At 47.3% G+C, this 24,234-nt stretch overlaps 1 protein-coding gene across 1 annotated transcript in view; it reads right to left on the reverse strand.

Annotated features, from left to right (window-relative positions):
• Positions 1 to 24,234, reverse strand: part of LOC118380186 (vesicular glutamate transporter 1-like) — a 69,285-nt gene that overhangs the window by 12,448 nt on the left and 32,603 nt on the right. Inside the window, exons 2-9 of the mRNA XM_052519657.1 lie at positions 17,710 to 17,962; positions 16,118 to 16,236; positions 14,607 to 14,721; positions 14,282 to 14,369; positions 12,577 to 12,663; positions 11,494 to 11,636; positions 10,885 to 11,034; positions 3,402 to 3,534 (exon numbers count right to left, since the gene is read on the reverse strand). Coding sequence (XP_052375617.1) covers positions 3,402 to 3,534; positions 10,885 to 11,034; positions 11,494 to 11,636; positions 12,577 to 12,663; positions 14,282 to 14,369; positions 14,607 to 14,721; positions 16,118 to 16,236; positions 17,710 to 17,962 — 1,088 coding nt within the window. The remainder of the gene's footprint in view (positions 1 to 3,401; positions 3,535 to 10,884; positions 11,035 to 11,493; positions 11,637 to 12,576; positions 12,664 to 14,281; positions 14,370 to 14,606; positions 14,722 to 16,117; positions 16,237 to 17,709; positions 17,963 to 24,234) is intronic.

Here is a 24,234-nt window from a genome sequence, read left to right on the forward strand (position 1 = left end):
AATTATAGAACGTTCTGCATTCCTTCTGTTTTATATAACAATTATAGAACGTTCTGCATTCCTTCTGTTTTATATAACAATTATAGAACGTTCTGCATTCCTTCTGTTTTATATAACAATTATAGAACGTTCTGCATTCCTTCTGTTTTATATAACAATTATAGAATGTTCTGCATTCCTTTTTATTGGTTCGATGGTTTTGTTCTTCTCCTCTCTGACACAAATAGGTTGTGTTGGAACGTTGAGCTAATGTAGTTCTGGCACTGAGATTCCTCTCTGCTCTTTCTGTGAGACTGCTTATAGCAGAGGGGCCAGTGATGTTACACAGCATGCTTGTGTTAGCGCAGTCCCAGCTGTAGGATCATCAGTTTGATCCCGGCACCACTCACTAGCTCACAGCAGCAGAACATGTCTGTGTCTGCCACCGTCATACACAGTGCTCTCTCAGCCACTTTTACTGCTTTTACACACATGATGCCCTCATGAACAAGCTTCCGCCACAGTTCACTTTGTTTTACACTCACAAATCTTAGTCATCAGCTGTTTGCCTTCCTTCTGTCTCTTCTCTGTCTCTGTCTCTGAACTGTCTCTGTCATTCCTTCTGTTTTCTGTCTCAATTATGTCTCTGTCTCTGTCTCTGTCTCTGTCCTCTCTGTCTCTGTCTCTGTCTCTGTCTCTTCTCTGTCCTGTCTCTGTCTCTTCTCTGTCAATTCTAGTCTCTGTCTCTGTCTCTGTCATTCTCTCTGTTCTTCTCTGTCTCTGTCTAGTCTCTGTCTCTGTCTCTGTCCTCTCTGTTTTATATCTCTGTCTCTGTCTCTGTCTCGTCTCTGTCTCTGTCTCTGTCTCTGTCATGTCTCTGTCTCTGTCTCTGTCCCTCTCTCTGTCTCTGTCTCTGTCTCATTCCTTCTGTTTTCTCTGTCTCTGTCTCTGTCTCTGTCTCTGTCTCTGTCTCTGTCTCTGTTCTTATATAACAATTATCTGTCTCTGTCCTTCTCTGTCTCTGTCTCTGTCTCTGTCCCTCTCTCTGTCTCTGTCTCTGTTCTGTCCCTCTCTCTGTCTCTGTCTCTGTCTCTGTCTCTGTCTCTGTCTCTGTCTCCTCTCTGTTCTATATAACTTCTGTCTCTGTCTCTGTCTCTGTCTCTGTCTCTGTCTCTGTCTCTGTCCCTCTATCTGTCTCTGTCTCTGTCTCTGTCTCTGTCTCTGTCTCTGTCTCTGTCTCTGTCCCTCTCTCTGTCTCTGTCTCTGTCCCTCTCTCTGTCTCTGTCTCTGTCTCTGTCTCTGTCTCTGTCTCTGTCTCTGTCTCTGTCTCTGTTCTGTCTCTGTCTCTGTCTCTGTCTCTGTCTCTGTCTCTGTCTCTGTCTCTGTCTCTGTCCCTCTCTCTGTCTCTGTCTCTGTCTCTGTCTCTGTCTCTGTCTCTGTCTCTGTCTCTGTCTCTGTCCCTCTCTCTGTCTCTGTATCTGTCTCTGTCTCTGTCTCTGTCTCTGTCTCTGTCTCTGTCCCTTCTCTTTTCTGTCTCTGTCCCTCTCTCTGTCTCTGTCTCTGTCTCTGTCTCTGTCCTCTGTCTCTGTCTCTGTCCTCTGTCTCTGTCTCTGTCTCTGTCTCTGTCTCTGTCTCTGTCTCTGTCTCTGTCCCTGTCTCTGTCTCTGTCTCTGTCTCTGTCTCTGTCTCTGTCCCTGTCTCTGTCTCTGTCTCTGTCCCTGTCTCTGTCTCTGTCTCTGTCTCTGTCTCTGTCTCTGTCTCTGTCTCTGTCTCTGTCTCTGTCTCTGTCTCTGTCTCTGTCTCTGTCTCTGTCTCTGTCTCTGTCTCTGTCTGTCTCTGTCTCTCATCCCCTCTCTGTCTCTGTCTCTGTCTCTCTCTCTGTCTCTGTCTCTGTCTCTGTCTCTGTCTCTGTCTCTGTCTCTGTCTCTGTCTCTGTCTCTGTCTCTGTCCCTCTCTCTGTCTCTGTCTCTGTCTCTGTCTCTGTCTCTCTCTGTCTCTGTCTCTGTCTCTGTCTCTGTCCCTCTTCTGTCTCTGTCTCTGTTTGTCTCAATCATGAACTGTCTCTGTCTCTGTCTCTGTCTGTCTCTGTCTCTGTCTCTGTCTCTGTCTCTGTCTCTGTCTCTGTCCCTCTCTCTGTCTCTGTCTCTGTCTCTTCTCTGTCTCTGTCTCTGTCCCTCTCTCTGTCTCTGTCTCTGTCTCTGTCTCTGTCTCTGTCTCTGTCTCTGTCTCTGTCTCTGTCTCTGTCTCTGTCCCTCTCTCTGTCTCTGTCTCTGTCTCTGTCTCTGTCTCTGTCTCTGTCTCTGTCTCTCTCTCTGTCTCTGTCTCTGTCTCTGTCTCTGTCTCTGTCTCTGTCTCTGTCCCTCTCTCTGTCTCTGTCTCTGTCTCTGTCTCTGTCTCTGTCTCTGTCTCTGTCTCTGTCTCTGTCCCTCTCTCTGTCTCTGTCTCTGTCTCTGTCTCTGTCTCTGTCTCTGTCCAGCTCTCTGTCTCTGTCTCTGTCTCTGTCTCTGTCTCTGTCTCTGTCTCTGTATCTGTCTCTGTCCCTTCTCTGTCTCTGTCTCTGTCTCTGTCTCTGTCTCTGTCTCTGTCTCTGTCTCTGTCTCTGTCCCTCTCTCTGTCTCTGTCTCTGTCTCTGTCTCTGTCTCTGTCTCTGTCTCTGTCTCTGTCTCTGTCCCTCTCTCTGTCTCTGTCTCTTCTCTCTGTCTCTGTCTCTGTCCCTCTCTCTGTCCCTCTCTCTGTCTCTGTCTCTGTCTCTGTCTCTGTCTCTGTCTCTGTCCCTCTCTCTGTGTCTGTCTCTGTCCCTCTCTGTCTCTGTCTCTGTCTCTGTCTCTGTCTCTGTCTCTGTCTCTGTCTCTCTCTCTGTCTCTGTCTCTGTCTCTGTCTCTGTCTCTGTCTCTGTCTCTGTCTCTGTCTCTGTCTCTGTCTCTCTCTCTGTCTCTGTCTCTGTCTCTGTCTCTGTCTCTGTCTCTGTCTCTGTCTCTGTCTCTGTCTCTGTCTCCGTCTCTGTCTCTCTCTCCTCCCTTATAACTACAGGATCTTCATTTGAGCCAGTTTGCTACATCATGAAACTAATCCAGCAGCAACAGGAAATGTGAATTATTATGTGGATTAGAATTCATGGACAGTTTTTGAAAGGTTGAATCTGAAATTACCCTACAAGTTTGAAATGAAGTGTATTGCATAAAAGTTATCCTGCAACACGACCCACCCCTCTCTGACTCAGTCTCTCCCTCCCCCTGCTCAGCTAACACCAGCTAACACCTCTCAAATGGGTTTGTTTTCAAATCTAAGTTTCCCTTAAGTACAGATCTAGGATCAACTTCCCCTCCCCCAATCTTAACTTGAACCATTAGTGAGGGAAATGCAAAACTGACCTCAGATCTGTGTCTATATAGGGGAAAGTTCACTGTGGAGTGGCCTCTCACCTCCACAGTTCATGAGCTTCCTGACGTTGGTGGTGGTCATGATGTTGCGTGTTCTAAGGTAGTCGGCCAGCTGTCCCCCGATGGGCACAATGATGGTCATCACCAGATGTGGCAAGGCCGACACCATCCCCACCTGACAGAGAGAGAGAGAATTCACCAAATTAAGGCTCTGCATGCAGACATCTGCAAAAACATCCTCTGTGTACAACGTAAAACATCAAACAATGCATGGAGAAAAGAATTAGGATGATACCCCCTAATTATCCAAATCCAGAAAATAGTTGTTAAATTCAACCTAAAACTATGCGATTCCCCAACCTTCTATAACAAAGCCATCACAAACAAAAAAGGACCCCACAGATCCCCAGGACAGCAACACAATTAGACCAAACCGGATCATGAGAAAACAAAAAGATAATTACTTGACACATTGGAAAGAATTTACCAAAAAACAGAGCAAACTGGGATGCTATTTGTCCCTAAACACAGTACACAGTGGCAGAATACCTGACCACTGTGACTGACATACATTTTGACTATGTACTGTACAGACTCAGTGAGCATAGCCTTGCTATTGAGAAAGGCCGCCGTAGGCAGACCTGGCTCTCAAGAGAAAACAGGCTATGTGCACACTGCCCACAAAATGAGGTGGAAACTGAGCTGCACTTCCTAACCTCCTGCCAAATGTATGACTATATTAGAGACACATATTCCCTCAGATCACAATGACCCACAAAGAATTCCAAAATAAACTCAATTTTTCTAAACTCCCATATCTACTGAGTGAAATACCACAGTGTGTCATCACAGCAGCAAGATTTGTGACATTTTGCCACAAGAAAAGGTCTTCCAGTGAAGAACAAACACCACAACCCATATTTATGTTGATTTATTTTTCCTTTTGTACTTTTTTCACATCAATATAAAACTGTATATAGCCATAATATGACATTTGAAATGTATCAGTGTAATGTTTAATGTTAATTTTTGATTGTTTATTTCACTTTAGTTTATTATCTATTTCACTTGCTTTGTAAATGTAAACATGATAGGGGCTTTTTTAGGGAATAGGGGAAAGGGGATAGGGGATAGGGGCTTGGTTAGGGAATAGGGGATAGGGGATAGGGGATAGGGGCTAGGGAATAGGGGATAGGGGGGGCTAGGGATAGGGGCTTGGTTAGGGAATAGGGGATAGGGGATAGGGGATAGGGGATAGGGGCTAGGGATAGGGGCTTGGTTAGGGAATAGGGGCTAGGGGATAGGGGCTTGGTTAGGGAATAGGGGATAGGGGATAGGGGATAGGGGATAGGGGATAGGGGATAGGGGCTAGGGGATAGGGGATAGGTTAGGGGATAGGGGATAGTCTAGGGGATAGGGGATAGGGGATAGGGGCTTGGTTAGGGAATAGGGGATAGGGGATAGGTTAGGGGATAGGGGCTAGGGGATAGGGGCTTGGTTAGGGAATAGGGGATAGGGGATAGGTTAGGGGATAGGGGATAGGTTAGGGAATAGGGGATAGGGGATAGGGGATAGGGGATAGGGGATAGGGGATAGGGGATAGGGGATAGGGGCTAGGGAATAGGGGATAGGGGATAGGGGCTAGGGGATAGGGGCTAGGGGATAGGGGATAGGGGATAGGGGATAGGGGCTAGGGGATAGGGGCTGGGTTAGGGAATAGGGGATAGGGGATGGAGGGGATAGGGGATAGGGGCTAGGGGATAGGGGCTTGGTTAGGGAATAGGGGGGGATAGGGGATAGGGGATAGGGGCTAGGGGCTAGGGGATAGGGGCTTGGTTAGGGAATAGGGGATAGGGGCTAGGTTAGGGAATAGGGGATAGGGGATAGGGGCTTGGTTAGGGAATAGGGGCTAGGGGATAGGTTAGGGGATAGGGGATAGGTTAGGGGATAGGGGATAGGGGCTTGGTTAGGGGATAGGGGCTAGGGGATAGGTTAGGGGATAGGGGCTAGGGGATAGGGGCTAGGGGCTAGGGGATAGGGGATAGGGGATAGGTTAGGGGATAGGGGATAGGTTAGGGGATAGGGGCTAGGGGATAGGTTAGGGGATAGGGGCTAGGGGATAGGTTAGGGGATAGGGGCTTGGTTAGGGAATAGGGGCTAGGGGATAGGTTAGGGGATAGGGGATAGGGGCTAGGGGATAGGGGCTTGGTTAGGGAATAGGGGATAGGGGATAGGGGATAGGTTAGGGGATAGGGGATAGGGGCTAGGGGATAGGGGCTTGGTTAGGGAATAGGGGATAGGGGATAGGTTAGGGAATAGGGGATAGGGGCTTGGTTAGGGAATAGGGGATAGGGGCTTGGTTAGGGAATAGGGGATAGGGGATAGGTTAGGGAATAGGGGATAGGGGCTTGGTTAGGGAATAGGGGATAGGGGCTATGGTTAGGGAATAGGGGCTAGGGATAGGGGCTTGGTTAGGGAATAGGGGATAGGGGATAGGTTAGGGGATAGGGGATAGGGGCTAGGGGATAGGGGCTTGGTTAGGGAATAGGGGATAGGGGATAGGTTAGGGAATAGGGGATAGGGGCTAGGGGATAGGGGCTTGGTTAGGGAATAGGGGCTAGGGGATAGGTTAGGGGATAGGGGCTAGGGGATAGGGGATAGGGGATAGGGGATAGGGGATTGGTTAGGGAATAGGGGATAGGGGATAGGGGATAGGGGCTTGGTTAGGGAATAGGGGATAGGGGATAGGGGCGAGGGGATAGGGGATAGGGGCTAGGGGATAGGGGATAGGGGCGGGGATAGGGGCTTGGTTAGGGAATAGGGGATAGGGGATAGGGGCTTGGTTAGGGAATAGGGGCTAGGGGATAGGTTAGGGGATAGGGGCTAGGGGATAGGGGCTTGGTTAGGGAATAGGGGATAGGGGATAGGTTAGGGGATAGGGGCTAGGGGATAGGGGCTTGGTTAGGGAATAGGGGATAGGGGATAGGTTAGGGGATAGGGGATAGGGGATAGGGGATAGGTTAGGGAATAGGGGATAGGGGATAGGGGCTTGGTTAGGGAATAGGGGATAGGGGATAGGTTAGGGCAGGGGTGTCAAAGTCAAATGGACGGAGGGCCAAATAAAAAATTTAGCTACAAGCCGAGGGCCGGACTGTTCGAATGTTCATTGAAAAATTTTTAAATGACGCATATAGTCTAGTGAACCTAATTGAACCTACTGAAAACCTAACAAATATATTCCAATATGATCAGATAAATAAAGCAATATTTTCTTATGGCTCTGTCAGTAATCTTTAATTTTCAACAGACACAAAAGACAAATTTCCTTTATATAAAAATCCCCATAACATGAACATTAAATGAAAGAAACCGGTATTCAAGGCACCATCAGTAGCCTATATTTTCTATCTTAGCAAAAGTGGGCTAAATTTACTTCAAAGAAAAAAACAATAATAGCAATTTTCTATCATCCACTCAACTGAAATATTTTTAAAATATAATTGGATTGAAATACAATAAAATAAAGTGCAAAAATCTATTAATCAAAAACAACACTTTGTTTAAGGAGAAGTAACATGCAGTGAAAACAAATATTAAACTTTAACTTTTAAACTTGAACTGAGTAAAAACTCTAAATATGTGATTGCACAGTAATGTTCACTTGTTTGAGGTTGAGGGTGATACTTGGTGGTGTCCCATCTTTTCCACAAGTTCATCAATGTTCGGGGTAAGGCTCTGAGCTGAGGAAATCCTCAGAATTGAGTGGAGGTGTTCAGCAGTAAGTCGACTTCTGTGTGATGTTTTGTTCAAGTTCATCAAAGAAAACAGTTGTTCACACAGGTATGTGCTGCCAAACATAGACAACGTTTGAGCAGCCTGGATGCGCAGCTGGGGCATTGTGTCGGGAGGAAACGGGCGAACTCCGCAGCACCCACTGCCGCATATTTTGCCCTCAGTGCATCATTGCATTGGAGGTCAATCAACTCCATTTGGAGGTTTGGTGGTGAGCTTTCCACGTCAACAGCAAATGGGTTACCGAGCAGTTCCAACCTGCTTTTTGTGCTTCAAAGTCAGCAAATCGGCGGAAAGTCAGCGGCAAGCATACCTATTTTATCAGCCAACTGTGCGCTCGGGAACGCACTGGTAGAGAGCTTCTCTTTCATGGTCTGGCAGCTGGGAAAGTGGCTCAAATTTTCTTTCCGCATCTGCGTCTCCCACAGAGTCAGTTTGGTTTTAAATGCCTTCACTGTACTGTACATATCAGAGATGACACGATCCCGACCCTGCAGCTGCAAGTTCATTGCATTCAGATGACTCGTAATGTCACACAGAAAAGCCATTTCACACAGAAACATTTCGTCTCGGAGTTGTGTTGTGTCTTTCCCTTTGCTGTCCAAGAACAGACAAATCTCCTCACGAAGCTCGAAACATCTTTGAAGCACCTTTCCCTGGCTTAGCCATCGCACCTCTGTGTGATAAGGCAAATCACCATGCTCCGTTTCTAACTCCGTCAGAAATGCCTTGAACTGGCGGTGATTCAAACCTTTGGCTCTGATAAAGTTAACTGTGCGCGTGATGATGCTCATTACATGCTCCATTTTCAAGGCTTTACCGCACAACGCTTCCTGGTGTATGATACAATGATAAGCTGTCAGCTCACCTGTCGCGTTTTCCTCTTGCATCTTTTCCCGTATCTTCGCCACCAGTCCGCTCCTGTGTCCACACATCGCAGGTGCTCCGTCGGTTGTCAAACCCACAAGTTTTTCCCAAGGCAGCTCCATCTCATTTACACATCTTGACACCTCTTCATACAAATCATGCCCCGTAGTTGTGCCATGCATAGGACGTAAAGCCAAAAACTCCTCTGTCACGCTTAGGCTGGAGTCCACTCCGCGGATGAAAATTGACAACTGGGCAATGTCAGAAATGTCGGTGCTCTCATCCACAGCCAAGGAATATGCAATGAAATCTTTTCCCTTTTTCACAAGCTGCTCTTTTAGATTGATGGACAACTGGTCTACTCTCTCGGCAATGGTGTTTCTGCTCAGACTCACATTTAAAAAGAGTTGCCTTTTTTCTGGGCAAACTTCGTCACAAACTTTAATCATGCAGTTTTTGATGAAATCCCCTCCGTAAATGGCCGGGCTGATTTAGCGATCTCTTCTGCCAAAATAAAACTGGCCTTGACAGCAGCCTGGCCTTGTGATTTGGCTTTTTTGAACAGAGCCTGTCGAGATTTGAGGCCTCGTTTTAATTCCTCTGCCTTTTGTAGCCTTTGTTCCATGTCCATATTCTTGTTTTTGTCCGCGTGTTTCGTTTCATAATGTCGTCTCAGATTATACTCTTTCAGTACCGCCACACTTTCTCCACACAGAAGACACACAGGTTTTCCAGCTACCTCCGTGAACAAATACTCCGACTCCCACCTTGTTTGAAACCCCGGTTCTCAGTGTCCACCCTCCGTTTTGCCATTTTTGATGGGTATCTGAAAGTTAATTTTACTGTGATGCTGACAACTGCTGTGCCAATAAATATTGAAATGAAGCAGCCTACTGCTCGGTGCGTCACCGTTGCATTGTGGGAAATGTAGTATTGGTGCGTGTAAAAGATCTGCGGGCTGCCGGCTTGCGGCGGTCTGCGGGCCGGTTCTAATAATAAATCAAGATCATCCCAGGGGCCGTAAAAAACCTTCTCGCGGGCGGATGTGGCCCGCGGGCCTTGACTCTGACATATGTGGGTTAGGGGATAGGGGATAGGGGCTATGGGCTAGGCTAGGGGATAGGGGATAGGGGCTTGGTTAGGGAATAGGGGATAGGGGATAGGTTAGGGGATAGGGGATAGGGGCTAGGGGCTAGGGGATAGGGGATAGGGGCTAGGGGCTATGGGCTAGGCTAGGGGATAGGGGATAGGGGCTTGGTTAGGGAATAGGGGCTAGGGGATAGGTTAGGGGATAGGGGCTAGAGGTCAGGGGATAGGGGATAGGGGATAGGGGCTTGGTTAGGGGATAGGGGCTAGAGGTCAGGGGATAGGGGCTAGGCTAGGGGATAGGGAATAGGGGCTAGGCTAGGGGATAGGGGCTACGCTTGGGGACAGGGGCTAGGTTAGGGGCTTGGGGAAAGGGGTTAGGGGCTAGGCTAGGGGCTAGGGTAGGGGATAGGGGATAGGCTAGGGGCTAGAGGCCATGGGATAGGGGCTAGGCTAGGGGCTAGGCTAGGGGATAGGGGCTAGGCTAGGGGATAGGGGATAGGGGCTACGCTTGGGGATAGGGGCTAGGCTAGGGGCTAGGGGCTAGGCTAGGGGCTAGTGACTACGCTTGGGGATAGGGGCTAGGCTCGGGGCTAGGCTAGGGGATAGGGGCTAGGGGATAGGCTAGGGGCTTGGGGCTAGGGGATGGGCTAGGGGATAGGGGCTAGGCTAGGGGCTAGGGGCTAGGGGATAGGGGCTAGGGGATAGGGGCTAGGGGCTAGGGGCTAGGGGATAGGGGCTAGGCTTGGGGACAGGGGCTAGGGGCTAGGGGCCAGGGGATAGGGGCTAGGCTAGGGGATAGGGGCTAGGCTTGGGGATAGGGGCTACGCTTGGGGATAGGGGCTAGGCTAGGGGCTAGCAGGGTAGCCTAGTGGTTAGAGCGTTGGACTAGTAACTGCAAGGTTGCAAGGTCAAACCCCCGAGCTGACAAGGTACAAATCTGTCGTTCTGCCCCTGAACAGGCAGTTAACCCACTGTTCCTAGGCGTCATTGAAAATAAGAATTTGTTCTTAACTGACTTGCCTGGTTAAATAAAGGTAAAATAAAAAAAAAAAATAGAGGATAGGGGATAGGGGCTAGGTTGGGGATAGGCTAGGGGATAGGGGCTAGGCTAGGGGATAGAGGCTAGGGGATAGGGGATAGAGGCTAGGGGATAGGCTAGGGGCTAGGGGATAGAGGCTAGGCTAGGGGATAGGGGATAGAGGCTAGGGGATAGGGGCTAGGCTAGGAGATAGAGGCTAGGGGATATAGGCTAGGGGATAGGGGATAGAGGCTAGGGGATAGGCTAGGGGATAGGGGCTAGGGGTTTAGGGACTAGGGGCTAGGGGATAGGGACTAGGGCTAGGGGATAGGGGCTATGGGATAGAGGTTAGGGGGGCTATGGGATAGAGGCTAGGGGATAGGGGCTAGAGGTTTAGGGCTGGGGGATAGGCTAGGGGATAGAGGCTAGGGGATAGGCTAGGGGCTAGGGGATAGAGGCTAGGCTAGGGGATAGGGGATAGAGGCTAGGGGTTAGGGGCTAGGCTAGGAGATAGAGGCTAGGAGATATAGGCTAGTGGTTAGGGGCTAGGCTAGGAGATATAGGCTAGGGGATATAGGCTAGGGATAAGGGGCTACACTTGGGGATAGGGGCTAGGGGATAGAGGCTAGGCTAGGGGATAGGGGATAGAGGCTAGGGATAAGGGGCTACACTTGGGGATAGGGGCTAGGCTAGGGGATAGGGGCTAGGGGCTAGGGGATGGGGGATAGGGGTTAATTCATAATTAAAACTCTGTCTCACCTTGCTGATCTCAAAGCCAAACACTTCCTCAAAGTAGGCCGGCTGGCTGATGAGAAGCAGGTAGAAAGTCCAGCTCCTGCAGAAGTTGGCTACGATAATGGCGTACACCGGCATGGACGTGAAGAATGCTCTCCACGGGGTTTTGAATTTCTGCAACAAGGAGGAATGAGAGATGGTTGTGCTCACAGTCCTCACCAGCCCTCACACAGCAAAAAAAGTGAAATTATAGAGGGATGTGGTGTGTGTGTTTGTGTGTTTGCGCGTGTGCGTGTGTGTGTGTGTGTGTGTGTGTGTGTGTGTGTGTGTGTGTGTGTGTGTGTGTGTGTGTGTGTGTGTGTGTGTGTGTGTGTGTGCGTGTGTACATGCGTGTGTGTGTGTGTGTGTGTGTGTGTGTGTGTGTGTGTGTGTGTGTGTGTGTGTGTGTGTGTGTGTGTGTGTGTGTGTGTGTGTGTGTGTGTGTGTGTGTGTGCGTGCGTGCGTGCGTGCGTGCATGCGTGCGTGTGTGTGTGTGTGCACAAGTCACAAGCAAAAAGAAAAGTGGTGGAGTGTGTGTGTGAGAGACAGTGCAGTTTATTTGAAATAAAATGTTTCATGCGTCTTTGTGATTACCTGTAGAGGATTGGCAAAACCTGCTGACTCTCCGATGGCTTCCTCAATGTACTTCCTCTCCTCAGGGGTGATAGTGGGGTGGGCTGCCGGGCTTTCATACGACACCAGGATCCAGAAGAGATACCATGCTATCCCAAAACTGCCTGGGAGAGGGAGGGAGAGGGAGAGAGGAGCAGAGAGGTAAAGGGGGAGAGAGAGGATGACAGAGGTAGAGAGATAAAGAGGAGAGAGGAGGAAAGAGGAAGAGATGTAAAGAGGAGAAGTAAAGAGGAGAAGGAGGAGAGAGGTAGATGTAAAGAGGAGAGAGAAAGGAGAGAGAAAGGAGGAGAGAGGTAGAGAGGTAAAGTGGGGAGAGAGAGGAGGAGAGAGGAGGAGAGAGGTAAAGAGGAGAGAGAGGAGGGGAGAGGTAGAGAGGTAAAGGGGGAGAGAGAGGAGGAGAGAAGAGAGGTAAAGAAGAGAGAGGAGGAGAGAGGTAGAGAGGTAAAGAGGAGAGAGAGGAGGGGAGAGGTAGAGAGGTAAAGGGGGAGAGAGAGGAGGAGAGAGGTAGAGAGGTAAAGAAGAGAGAGAGGAGGAGAGAGGTAGGGTAGGGAGAATGGTCTCTACAGTACACTACAGTGATGACATGTTTGCAATAACATAAATTGTGTCAGTTTGGATGTCATTGTCACAGAAAAAATACCCAGCAAGCTCAGCAAGACCCATGTCTCTACCGCTCTCCTCCTATGAACTGGTGCTATACCGCTAGCTCCCCAAAGGAGGCTAGCACTGGCTAACTGAGTAGTCAGCATACCACTTTCAATAGTCTGGGCTACCAACACTGGGTCATGGGCAGTAGGCAGCTGAGCAGGGGCCACCCACTGTAAAAAAAAATATTTTACCTTTATTTAACTAGGCAAGTCAGTTAAGAACAGCCTAGGAACAGAGGGTTAACTGCCTGTTCAGGGGCAGCTCTGGGATTTGAACTTGCAACCTTCCGGTCCAACGCTCTAACCACTAGGCTAAGCTTGCTGGGGTTTATCTTAGGGGACCTGTATGGTGATGAGACAGTTAAACTCGGTACTGCCCGGGTTGGTTTTTACTCACCATAGACGTAGAAGACTGAAGGCCACCCTACATACTGAACCAACACCCCAGCAAGAGGCATGGCCACCACAGCTCCCGCATAGGAACCTGTGACACAAAGAAAGAGCAAGACACAGAAATATGGTGTTTCTATTGTTGTTGTGTAATGCCTCCGTCAGGCCAGATCTGAACACCTCAGCACCCACAATCAAAGTCAGTAGCAATAGCTAGCTAGCTCACGCAATATTTGGTTCTGGGTTTCGAGATTAGCTAGCAAGCTAATGAACTAACCTAGCCAACTAACGAACTAACTAACTAACTAACTAACTAACTAACTAACTAACTAACTAACTAGCTGACCTAGCCAACTAACTGTGGAGGGAAACAATTAACTTACAGTAAGAACAGTTAATTAGCTCTTTGCTAGAAAAGATTACACTGCCTCCTAAACTGATAAGGAGGCTTCACTAATGTTTACACATTGACAAGTCCTGTTCATTGTCAATGTCTATGAAAAGTAACAGCACAGGAGGTTGGTGGCACCTTAATTGGGGAGGATGGGCTCGTGGTAATGGCTGGAGCGGAATGGGTGGAATGGTATCAAATACATCAAACATATGGTTTCCATGGTTTCCATGTGCTTGATGCCATTCCATTCGCTCCGTTTAAGACATTTTTATGAGCCGTCCTCCCCTCAATAGCCTCCACTGATTCACAGCATTACAGTTATAACCCGTTACATACTGTATGTGGACAGGGACAAACGGAAATGTTTCTAAGAGAAGACATTTAAAAAGCATAACCATGGTAGCAGTTGAAAGAGAAGACGTTTAAAAAGCATAACCATGGTAGCAGTTGAAAGAGAAGACATTTAAAAAGCATAACCATGGTAGCAGTTGAAAGAGAAGACATTTAAAAAGCATAACCATGGTAGCAGTTGAAAGAGAAGACATTTAAAAAGCATAACCATGGTAGCAGTTGAAAGAGAAGACATTTAAAAAGCATAACCATGGTAGCAGTTGAAAGAGAAGACATTTAAAAAGCATAACCATGGTAGCAGTTGAAGGAGAAGACATTTAAAAAGCATAACCATGGTAGCAGTTGAAAGAGAAGACATTTAAAAAGCATAACCATGGTAGCAGTTGAAAGAGAAGACATTTAAAAAGCATAACCATGGTAGCAGTTGAAGGAGAAGACATTTAAAAAGCATAACCATGGTAGCAGTTGAAAGAGAAGGACCCTGGAGTTTAAAGGGCTACATACACTTCCTGCAGCTGAGAATGCATCAATGGAGGCTGTAGAGGGGAGGACGGCTCATAATAAAGGCTGGAATATAGCGAATGGAATGGCATGTATTTGATACCATTCCATCCATTCCACTCCAGCCATTACCACAAACCCGTCCTCCACAATTAAGGTACCACCAACCTCCTGTGGAATGCATGCATACAGTATGTAGGAAGACAATGTGCTGCACTAGATTTATTTGGGATATTACCAATAGGAACTTTACTATAATGTTGAGGTTGTTTATAAGCACATCTTAGCTACCCTCTTGACAAGAACATCAAGTAACATCACAAATGGTTGGATCCAGTAATGTGTAGAGTAGTCTTTATTATCCCCGGGGGGAAATTCATTCATTCATTGTGTGGTTTATTAAGAGAGAGAAAAGGGGAGGGAGAGCGTGAGAGGATGTTTAAATCCATTTGTTTTAGTATCTTACCACAGAATGCTGTTGTGGCCAGTCGACTTCTCTCTAGAGGCGGGGCCCATTTGGCCCAGATCCCATGGCATGCTGGGTAAGATACGCCCTATAGGGAAGTAATGAAGTGATGCACACAGTAAATATCCAAACATAATATTCAACACATGCACGCACGCACGCACGCACGCACGCACGCACGCACGCACGCACGCACGCACGCACACACACACACACACACACACACACACACACACACACACACACACACACACACACACACACACACACACACACACACACACACACACAGAGAGAGAGAGAGAGACAGATGCACTCTAAGTACCTCGACGAGGCCTTGGCATATCCTGACTAGTATGACACAGCTGTAGTGTGTACGAGCAGCAGATGGAATCAGCATGTTGAGAGTGGATGTGGCCACTATGGCGAAGCCAAACACGCTGAAACACACCAAGACAGAAACAGTCAGAGACAAACACAACCAGCCTTCATTTCAACCACTGAGAGCTATAGAGACCAGCCTTCATTTCAACAACTGAGAGCTATAGAGACCTGCCTCCATTTCAACCACTGAGAGCTATAGAGACCAGCCTTCATTTCAACAACTGAGAGCTATAGAGACCTGCCTCCATTTCAACCACTGAGAGCTATAGAGACCTGCCTCCATTTCAACCACTGAGAGCTATAGAGACCTGCCTTCATTTCAACCACTGAGAGCTATAGAGACCTGCCTCCATTTCAACCACTGAGAGCTATAGAGACCAGCCTTCATTTCAACAACTGAGAGCTATAGAGACCTGCCTCCATTTCAACCACTGAGAGCTATAGAGACCAGCCTTCATTTCAACCACTGAGAGCTATAGAGACCTGCCTCCATTTCAACCACTGAGAGCAATAGAGACCATGGTTCATTAGGGGTCAGATTCATTTTCAATTTAGTTTAATTCAGGAAGTAATTATTGGCAAATATTTTCTATGAAGATAAAATATTTAAATTCTATAAAGATTTCAATTCATGAGCTGGTTTTCATTTCATTTGACTGATATCAACATGTAATTAATCCTGAGAGAAATGTCTTTGGTGTTATTGATGAGACTGTCCCAACCTTGGTAGCAGTTCAAAATGTCTGATGGAAACCCTTGACTATAAGGGCTCCGTCTATACTTCATTAGTAAAAATGAATACATAACTTTTTGATTGAGGCAACATCCGCAGCCATACTATAATGTATATTTTAGTATACTTTAGTCAAATATAATGTATACTCTAGTAAAATAGAATGTATATTTTAGTCAAAATAATGTACACTTTAGTCAAATATAATGTATACTCTAGTAAAATATAATGTATAGTTTAGTAAAATATAATGTATATTTTAGTAAATATAATGTCAACTTTAGTAAAATATAAGTATACTCTAGTAAAATATACAGTATAGTTTAGTAAAATATAACGTATACTTTAGTCAAATATGTTTACTCTAGTAAAATATAATGTACATTTTTGTAAAATAGAATGTATACTTAAGTCAAATATAATGTATACTCTAGTAAAATAGAATGTTTATTTTAGTCAAATATAATGTATAGTTAGGTCAACTATAATGTATATTTGAGTCAAATATAATGTATACTTTAGTCAAATGAATCCTAGTAGTAAAAAAGTTGACCTCCGACACGTTTGAGGAAAGGTATTGACATACAATACGGAAATCAGTCAATCAATACAGGAATAATCATCCCAAAGCTAAAACGGACATACTGGTTAGCTTAGTATTTCTGACATATGAGACCTCCAGGAATCTGTTGTGACGATGTATCCTAAAATGTACTTACTTGTTAGCTTTATATTTCTGACATATAAAACCTCCGGGAATCTGTGTGACGATGTATCCCCAGAAGAAGGACCCGTGGATCATCCCCACGGTCTCTGGATCCCAGCTGAACTGTGCTGCCTGGGGGGAGAGAAAGAGGAGGAGAGACCATGGTTGTGCTCATAAGGCACCAAACGGAAGAAGACCATCTGGGAGCAAAGGACTACCTGGATTTGTACAATAAGAAACGCTCATTTAGATTTTCAGTTGCAGAACATTTTTGATTACGTTTTTCTGTTGCGTGTCCTAATGAACACAACCCATGACTACGGATGTGTAGCGGAGTGGGTTCGTTAAATAATGCTTGAGTGATGAGAAACCTTGCCTGAGACCTGAAGACTTGTGTTAGCTTCCCAAGCATCTTGATAAAGGCTACACTTCAAAAGGTGCTGATTGTGATTATAAACAAGTATTTTCAAGTCAAAGTACATTGTCCATTGACAGTGTTCTTCTTCCTCTGCACAAAAATAAAGCTTGGACACACTCCACCCTCAGCGAGGTCGGAAACAACCGGAAGTATGCGGTTCTCATTGATACAGTATCTTCAACCTAGCTTGCTTTCCCCCTGAAAAATGGATGTGTGGACGCCGCTCAGGTATTTATTTTACACCTGCTGCGTTAGGTTACACACCCTATGAGCCTCCAAGCCCAAAATTACAACCTTTGTTGTGGCCTGTAGCCAGCCCTCCCCCTGACCTGACCTGACCCCCTGACCTGACCCCAACCCTCCTCTTCCCACAACACTAGCTAGCAAGGTTATTTGCTACCATTCAGACAGCGAAGAAAGAAGGGAAAAACCCTCTTCAAGAAAATGGTTCTTTGAGAAGAAAGAGTGCCACATAGAACCACCGGTCACTTCAAAGAGCCTCCCTTTTTCAGCCATTTACATTTGATTCGTTAAAGCAGACACTCATAGTAAGTAAATGTTTTCCTCATTAAAGCAGACAGTCGTAGTAAGTAAATGTTTTCCTCGTTAAAGCAGACAGTCATAGTAAGTAAATGTTTTCCTCGTTAAAGCAGACAGTCGTAGTAAGTAAATGTTTTCCTCATTAAAGCAGACAGTCGTAGTAAGTAAATGTTTTCCTCGTTAAAGCAGACAGTCGTAGTAAGTAAATGTTTTCCTCATTAAAGCAGACAGTCGTAGTAAGTAAATGTTTTCCTCGTTAAAGCAGACAGTCGGAGTAAGTAAATGTTTTCCTCATTAAAGCAGACAGTCGTAGTAAGTACATGTTTTCCTCATTAAAGCAGACATCAGCAAAGTCAGAACTACAGTCTTAGACAAAAATGTTCCACAAGGGTTCTTCGGCTGTCCTATAAAGGAAAGCCCTTTTTGGTTCCATGTAAGACTGTTTCGGTTCCAGGTAGAACCTTTTTCCAAATGAGGTCTACCTGGAACCAGAAGTGTTCTACCTGGAACCGAAAACGATTCTTTAAAGGGTTCTCCTATGGGGACAGCCGATGAACCTTTTTAGGTTCTAGATAGCACCTTTTTTCTCTAAGAGTGCAGGAAGAAAATAGAATTGTGAGTGTAAGTGCCAGAACAGTGTGCCTCACCACCAGGACCTCCTTGTTACCCTTCCAGACGGTGTGGTCGTTGACCATGCTGACGATGGCCACGCCCAGGTTGCAGCGGATGCCGAAGGAGATGCAGAAGCCCAGGCCTGAGAGGATGGCGATGATGTAGCGACGGGGAAGGCCGAAGCAGGTGCAGTCCACCACGGGCATCTCCTTCTCCTCCACAAGCTCTGGGCGGCCCTCGGCCGAAAGCTCGATGGTCTCCCCATTGGGCTGACGCTTTTCTAGGATTCTGGTGAAGAGCAGAGGAAGAGAGAGGGACAAAGTTAGTAGCAATAGTAATAATTACACATGGTATGTAGCGCTCTTCAAGGACCCAAAGTGGCTTTACAATTCTATAAAAGAAAAACAAGAAACTGAAATCTAGTGAGAATTGAACCCTGTGGTGCTTAGTTGGAAGAAGGAGCATTGAACCCTGTGGTGCTCAGTTGGAAGAAGGAGCATTGAACCCTGTGGTGCTCAGTTGGAAGAAGGAGAATGGAACCCTGTGGTGCTCAGTTGGAAGAAGGAGAATTGAACCCTGTGGTGCTCAGTTGGAAGAAGGAGCATTGAACCCTGTGGTGCTCAGTTGGAAGAAGGAGCATTGAACCCTGTGGTGCTCAGTTGGAAGAAGGAGCATTGAACCCTGTGGTGCTCAGTTGGAAGAAGGAGAATTGAACCCTGTGGTGCTCAGTTGGAAGAAGGAGCATTGAACCCTGTGGTGCTCAGTTGGAAGAAGGAGCATTGAACCCTGTGGTGCTCAGTTGGAAGAAGGAGCATTGAACCCTGTGGTGCCTGCATTGGTGCTCAGTTGGAAGAAGGAGCATTGAACCCTGTGGTGTGGTGCTCAGTTGGAAGAAGGAAGCATTGAACCCTGTGGTGCTCAGTTGGAAGAAGGAGCATTGAACCCTGTGGTGGAAGAAGGAGCATTGAACCCTGTGGTGCTCAGTTGGAAGAAGGAGCATTGAACCCTGTGGTGCTCAGTTGGAAGAAGAAGGAGCATTGAACCCTGTGGTGCTCAGTTGGAAGAAGGAGCATTGAACCCTGTGAACCCTGTGGTGCTCAGTTGGAAGAATGAGCATTGAACCCTGTGGTGCTCAGTTGGAAGAAGGAGCATTGAACCCTGTGGTGCTCAGTTAGAAGAATGGAAGAAGGAGCATTGAACCTGTGGTGCTCAGTTGAGTGCTCAGTTGGAAGAAGGAGCATTGAACCCTGTGGTGCTCAGTTGGAAGAAGGAGCATTGAACCCTGTGGTGCTCAGTTTGCATTGAACCCTGTGGTGCTCAGTTGGAAGAAGGAGCATTGAACCCTGTGGTGCTCAGTTGGAAGAAGGAGCATTGAACCCTGTGGTGCTCAGTTGGAAGAAGGAGCATTGAACCCTGTGGTGCTCAGTTGGAAGAAGGAGCATTGAACCCTGTGGTGCTCAGTTGGAAGAAGGAGCATTGAACCCTGTGGTGCTCAGTTGGAAGAAGGAGCATTGAACCCTGTGGTGCTCAGTTGGAAGAAAGAAGGAGCATTGAACCCTGTGGTGCTCAGTTGGAAGAATTGAACCCTGTGGTGAGCATTGAACCCTGTGGTGCTCAGTTGGAAGAAGGAGCATTGAACCCTGTGGTGCTCAGTTGGAAGAAGGAGCATTGAAGAATGAGCATTGAACCCTGTGGTGCTCAGTTGGAAGAAGGAGCATTGAACCCTGTGGTGCTCAGTTGGAAGAAGGAGCATTGAACCCTGTGGTGCTCAGTTGGAAGAAGGAGCATTGAACCCTGTGGTGCTCAGTTGGAAGAAGGAGCATTGAACCCTGTGGTGCTCAGTTGGAAGAAGGAGCATTGAACCCTGTGGTGCTCAGTTGGAAGAAGGAGCATTGAACCCTCAGTGGTGCTCAGTTGGAAGAAGGAGCATTGAACCCTGTGGTGCTCAGTTGGAAGAAGGAGCATTGAACCCTGTTGGTGCTCAGTTGGAAGAAGGAGCATTGAACCCTGTGGTGCTCAGTTGGAAGAAGGAGCATTGAACCCTGTGGTGCTCAGTTGGAAGAAGGAGCATTGAACCCTGTGGTGCTCAGTTGGAAGAAGGAGCATTGAACCCTGTGGTGCTCAGTTGGAAGAAGGAGCATTGAACCCTGTGGTGCTCAGTTGGAAGAAGGAGCATTGAACCCTGTGGTGCTCAGTTGGAAGAAGGAGCATTGAACCCTGTGGTGCTCAGTTGGAAGAAGGAGCATTGAACCCTGTGGTGCTCAGTTGGAAGAAGGAGCATTGAACCCTGTGGTGCTCAGTTGGAAGAAGGAGCATTGAACCCTGTGGTGCTCAGTTGGAAGAAGGAGCATTGAACCCTGTGGTGCTCAGTTGGAAGAAGGAGCATTGAACCCTGTGGTGCTCAGTTGGAAGAAGGAGCATTGAACCCTGTGGTGCTCAGTTGGAAGAAGGAGCATTGAACCCTGTGGTGCTCAGTTGGAAGAAGGAGCATTGAACCCTGAACCCTGTGGTGCTCAGTTGGAAGAAGGAGCATTGAACCCTGTGGTGCTCAGTTGGAAGAAGGAGCATTGAACCCTGTGGTGCTGGTGCTCAGTTGGAAGAAGGAGCATTGAACCCTGTGGTGCTCAGTTGGAAGAAGGAGCATTGAACCCTGTGGTGCTCAGTTGGAAGAAGGAGCATTGAACCCTGTGGTGCTCAGTTGGAAGAAGGAGCATTGAACCCTGTGGTGCTCAGTTGGAAGAAGGAGCATTGAACCCTGTGGTGCTCAGTTGGAAGAAGGAGCATTGAACCCTGTGGTGCTCAGTTGGAAGAAGGAGCATTGAACCCTGTGGTGCTCAGTTGGAAGAAGGAGCATTGAACCCTGTGGTGCTCAGTTGGAAGAAGGAGCATTGAACCCTGTGGTGCTCAGTTGGAAGAAGGAGCATTGAACCCTGTGGTGCTCAGTTGGAAGAAGGAGCATTGAACCCTGTGGTGCTCAGTTGGAAGAAGGAGCATTGAACCCTGTGGTGCTCAGTTGAAGAAGAAGCATTGAACCCTGTGGTGCTCATTGGAAGAACCCTGTGGTGCTCAGTTGGAAGAAGGAGCATTGAACCCTGTGGTGCTCAGTTGGAAGAAGGAGCATTGAACCCTGTGGTGCTCAGTTGGAAGAAGGAGCATTGAAACCCTGTGGTGCTCAGTTGGAAGAAGGAGCATTGAACCCTGTGGTGCTCAGTTGGAAGAAGGAGCATTGAACCCTGTGGTGCTCAGTTGGAAGAAGGAGCATTGAACCCTGTGGTGCTCAGTTGGAAGAAGGAGCATTGAACCCTGTGGTGCTCAGTTGGAAGAAGGAGCATTGAACCCTGTGGTGCTCAGTTGGAAGAAGGAGCATTGAACCCTGTGGTGCTCAGTTGGAAGAAGGAGCATTGAACCCTGTGGTGCTCAGTTGGAAGAAGGAGCATTGAACCCTGTGGTGCTCAGTTGGAAGAAGGAGCATTGAACCCTGTGGTGCTCAGTTGGAAGAAGGAGCATTGAACCCTGTGGTGCTCAGTTGGAAGAAGGAGCATTGAACCCTGTGGTGCTCAGTTGGAAGAAGGAGCATTGAACCCTGTGGTGCTCAGTTGGAAGAAGTTGGAAGAGCATTGAACCCTGTGGTGCTCAGTTGGAAGAAGGAGCATTGAACCCTGTGGTGCTCAGTTGGAAGAAGGAGCATTGAACCCTGTGGTGCTCAGTTGGAAGAAGGAGCATTGAACCCTGTGGTGCTCAGTTGGAAGAAGGAGCATTGAACCCTGTGGTGCTCAGTTGGAAGAAGGAATTGAACCCTGTGGTGCATGGAAGAAGGAGCATTGAACCCTGTGGTGCAGTTCAGTGCTCAGGAAGAAGGAGCATTGAACCCTGTGGTGCTCAGTTGGAAGAAGGAGCATTGAACCCTGTGGTGCTCAGTTGGAAGAAGGAGCATTGAACCCTGTGGTGCTCAGTTGGAAGAAGGAGCATTGAACCCTGTGGTGCTCAGTTGGAAGAAGGAGCATTGAACCCTGTGGTGCTCAGTTGGAAGAAGGAGCATTGAACCCTGTGGTGCTCAGTTGGAAGAAGGAGCATTGAACCCTGTGGTGCTCAGTTGGAAGAAGGAGCATTGAACCCTGTGGTGCTCAGTTGGAAGAAGGAGCATTGAACCCTGTGGTGCTCAGTTGGAAGAAGGAGCATTGTGTTAACAACAACAAGGGTTCAATTCCCAAATCATTTATTATTATTATTTCTTATTTAACTTTAATTAACGAGGCAAGTCAGTTAAGAACAAATTCTTATTTACAAGGACGGACTAGGAACAGTGGGTTAACTGCCTGTTCAGGGGCAGAAAGGCGGATTTTTACCTCATCGGCTCAGGGATTCGATCTGGCAACCTTACGGTTACTGGCCCAACGCTCTAACCACTAGAGGTAAAACCACCTGCCGCCCTGAATCACATAGTATACTTCAAATGTATGCACTCGCTGTACTGTAAGTCTCCTTGGGTGAAGGCGTCTGTTAGTGTCATGTAGTGTCAGTAAGCAGGGAGAATGTGGACCTAACCAATGCAACAGCCAAGTCAAATTTCCATTGATGTGTCGAAAGGACACCTTTTTGTAAACCAACGTGTTTGTAATGTCGACAAGGTCAAGGTCATCTACATGTTTACCAGGGTTGGGCTCAATTCCCTTTTCAGTTCAGTCTTATCATGAATTTCAGTTTGAAGCTAGAGATGACAACACAACCATTTTTTGAAGGGCCTGGGAGGTCGTAAGCCCCCCCCCCAGCCGTGGTATAACATGAACATCACTGATACTGTGGATAGCATGACTGCCTCACAGCCAGAAGGTTGTAGGTCCGAGTCCCGGTTGGGCAACCCCCCTGATTTCAGTACTGTGTATTGGCAATCCATACAGACTGCGTTAACATGACCCTAGCCATGTGTACACATGGTTAAGAGATCAAGCAAACATTTCACATAGATTGTCTTTCCACATTTTTATAGGGGGGTTTCATGATCAGAAGCCTGTCTCTCCCAAGCTTACACACACACACACACACACACACACACACACACACACACACACACACACACACACACACACACACACACACACACACACACACACACACACACACACACACACACACACACACACACACACACACGCATATGTTAAGGTCATCTCTGAATCAGCAACTCCCCCTGTGTAGGAGCATCTGTTGTTTGCCTGGTCCCTAGGTGGGTGGGTACCAGCTATGGCACATTCCCCCAGTGTTCAGTCCTTCACAGTAGCCTATACCTGCTGCTGCTCTGGCACTGACCACTCTGTCACACACACACTTTAGACACTAAAGCACAGTTCAGTTCAGAGTCCAAAGCAGCTGAGTCGTGATAGTCCGGAGTCCCATAGTGACATCAAATCAAATCAAATCAAATTTTATTTGTCACATGCGCAGTGAAATGCTTACTTAACCAACAATGCAGAATATTGGATCTTGCTCTGCGATAACCATCTGCAAGGAACACAGCCTGAACATGAACCTCCCACAAATTCTCAACCAAAGCATCTCCGTGTACAAAGCTCCTACACATTTCATTGTGGTGACGGCTGCAGAAATGTCTTCAGCCACACTGAGAATTCATAAAGTATGAAAGCCAACGGTCTAGTATTCTAGAACTCTGCTGTGCGGACCATCACTGATAAGCTCTTAGCCCTTCTGACACTGTCCACTCTGTCATACACACACTGGCACCAGCACCCACCCACACAGAGCTGTGGTATCTAATCAAATGTGGAGTCGTGTATCCACGGTAAAGACGTAGCCATACAGAACCTTGGACCTCGATAACAAAACCACCATGATCATTATTATTGGAGCTTGAACGCGCGCGCATGCACATACACACACACACACACACACACACACACACACACACACACACACACACACACACACACACACACACACACACACACACACACACACACACACACACACACACACACACACACACACACACACACACACACACACACACACACACACACACACACTATCACAGTATATATGCAAGGGCTAATTTCACCTATAGCAAAGAAAGAGAGAGAGAAAGGGACAGAGACATAATTAGAGATAGAGAATGAGAGAGGGGTAGAGAGAGAGACCGAGAGGGACAGAGACAGAATTAGAGAGAGAGAATGAATGAGAGAGGGGTAGAGAGAGAGAATGAGAGAGGGGTATAGAGAAAGACAGAGAGGGACAGAGACATAATTAGAGAGAGAGAATGAGAGAGGGGTAGAGAGAGAGAGACCGAGAGGGGTAGAGTGAAAAACAGAGAGGGGCAGAGACAGAATTAGAGAGTGAGACAGAGGGACAGAAACAGAATTAGAGAGACAGAATGACAGATGGGTAGAGAGATACAGAATGAGAAAGGGGCAGAGCGATACAGAATGAGAGAGGGGTAGAGAGATAGACAGAGACAAAATTAGAGATGTTTTGTGTGTGTGTTTGTGTGCGTGTGTGTGTATATAGGTGTGTGTTTGTGTGTGTGTGGGTGTGTGTGTATATATACT

Source organism: Oncorhynchus keta, chromosome 5 (assembly GCF_023373465.1).
Source record: "Oncorhynchus keta strain PuntledgeMale-10-30-2019 chromosome 5, Oket_V2, whole genome shotgun sequence".
NCBI classification, from domain to species: Eukaryota; Metazoa; Chordata; class Actinopteri; order Salmoniformes; family Salmonidae; genus Oncorhynchus; species Oncorhynchus keta.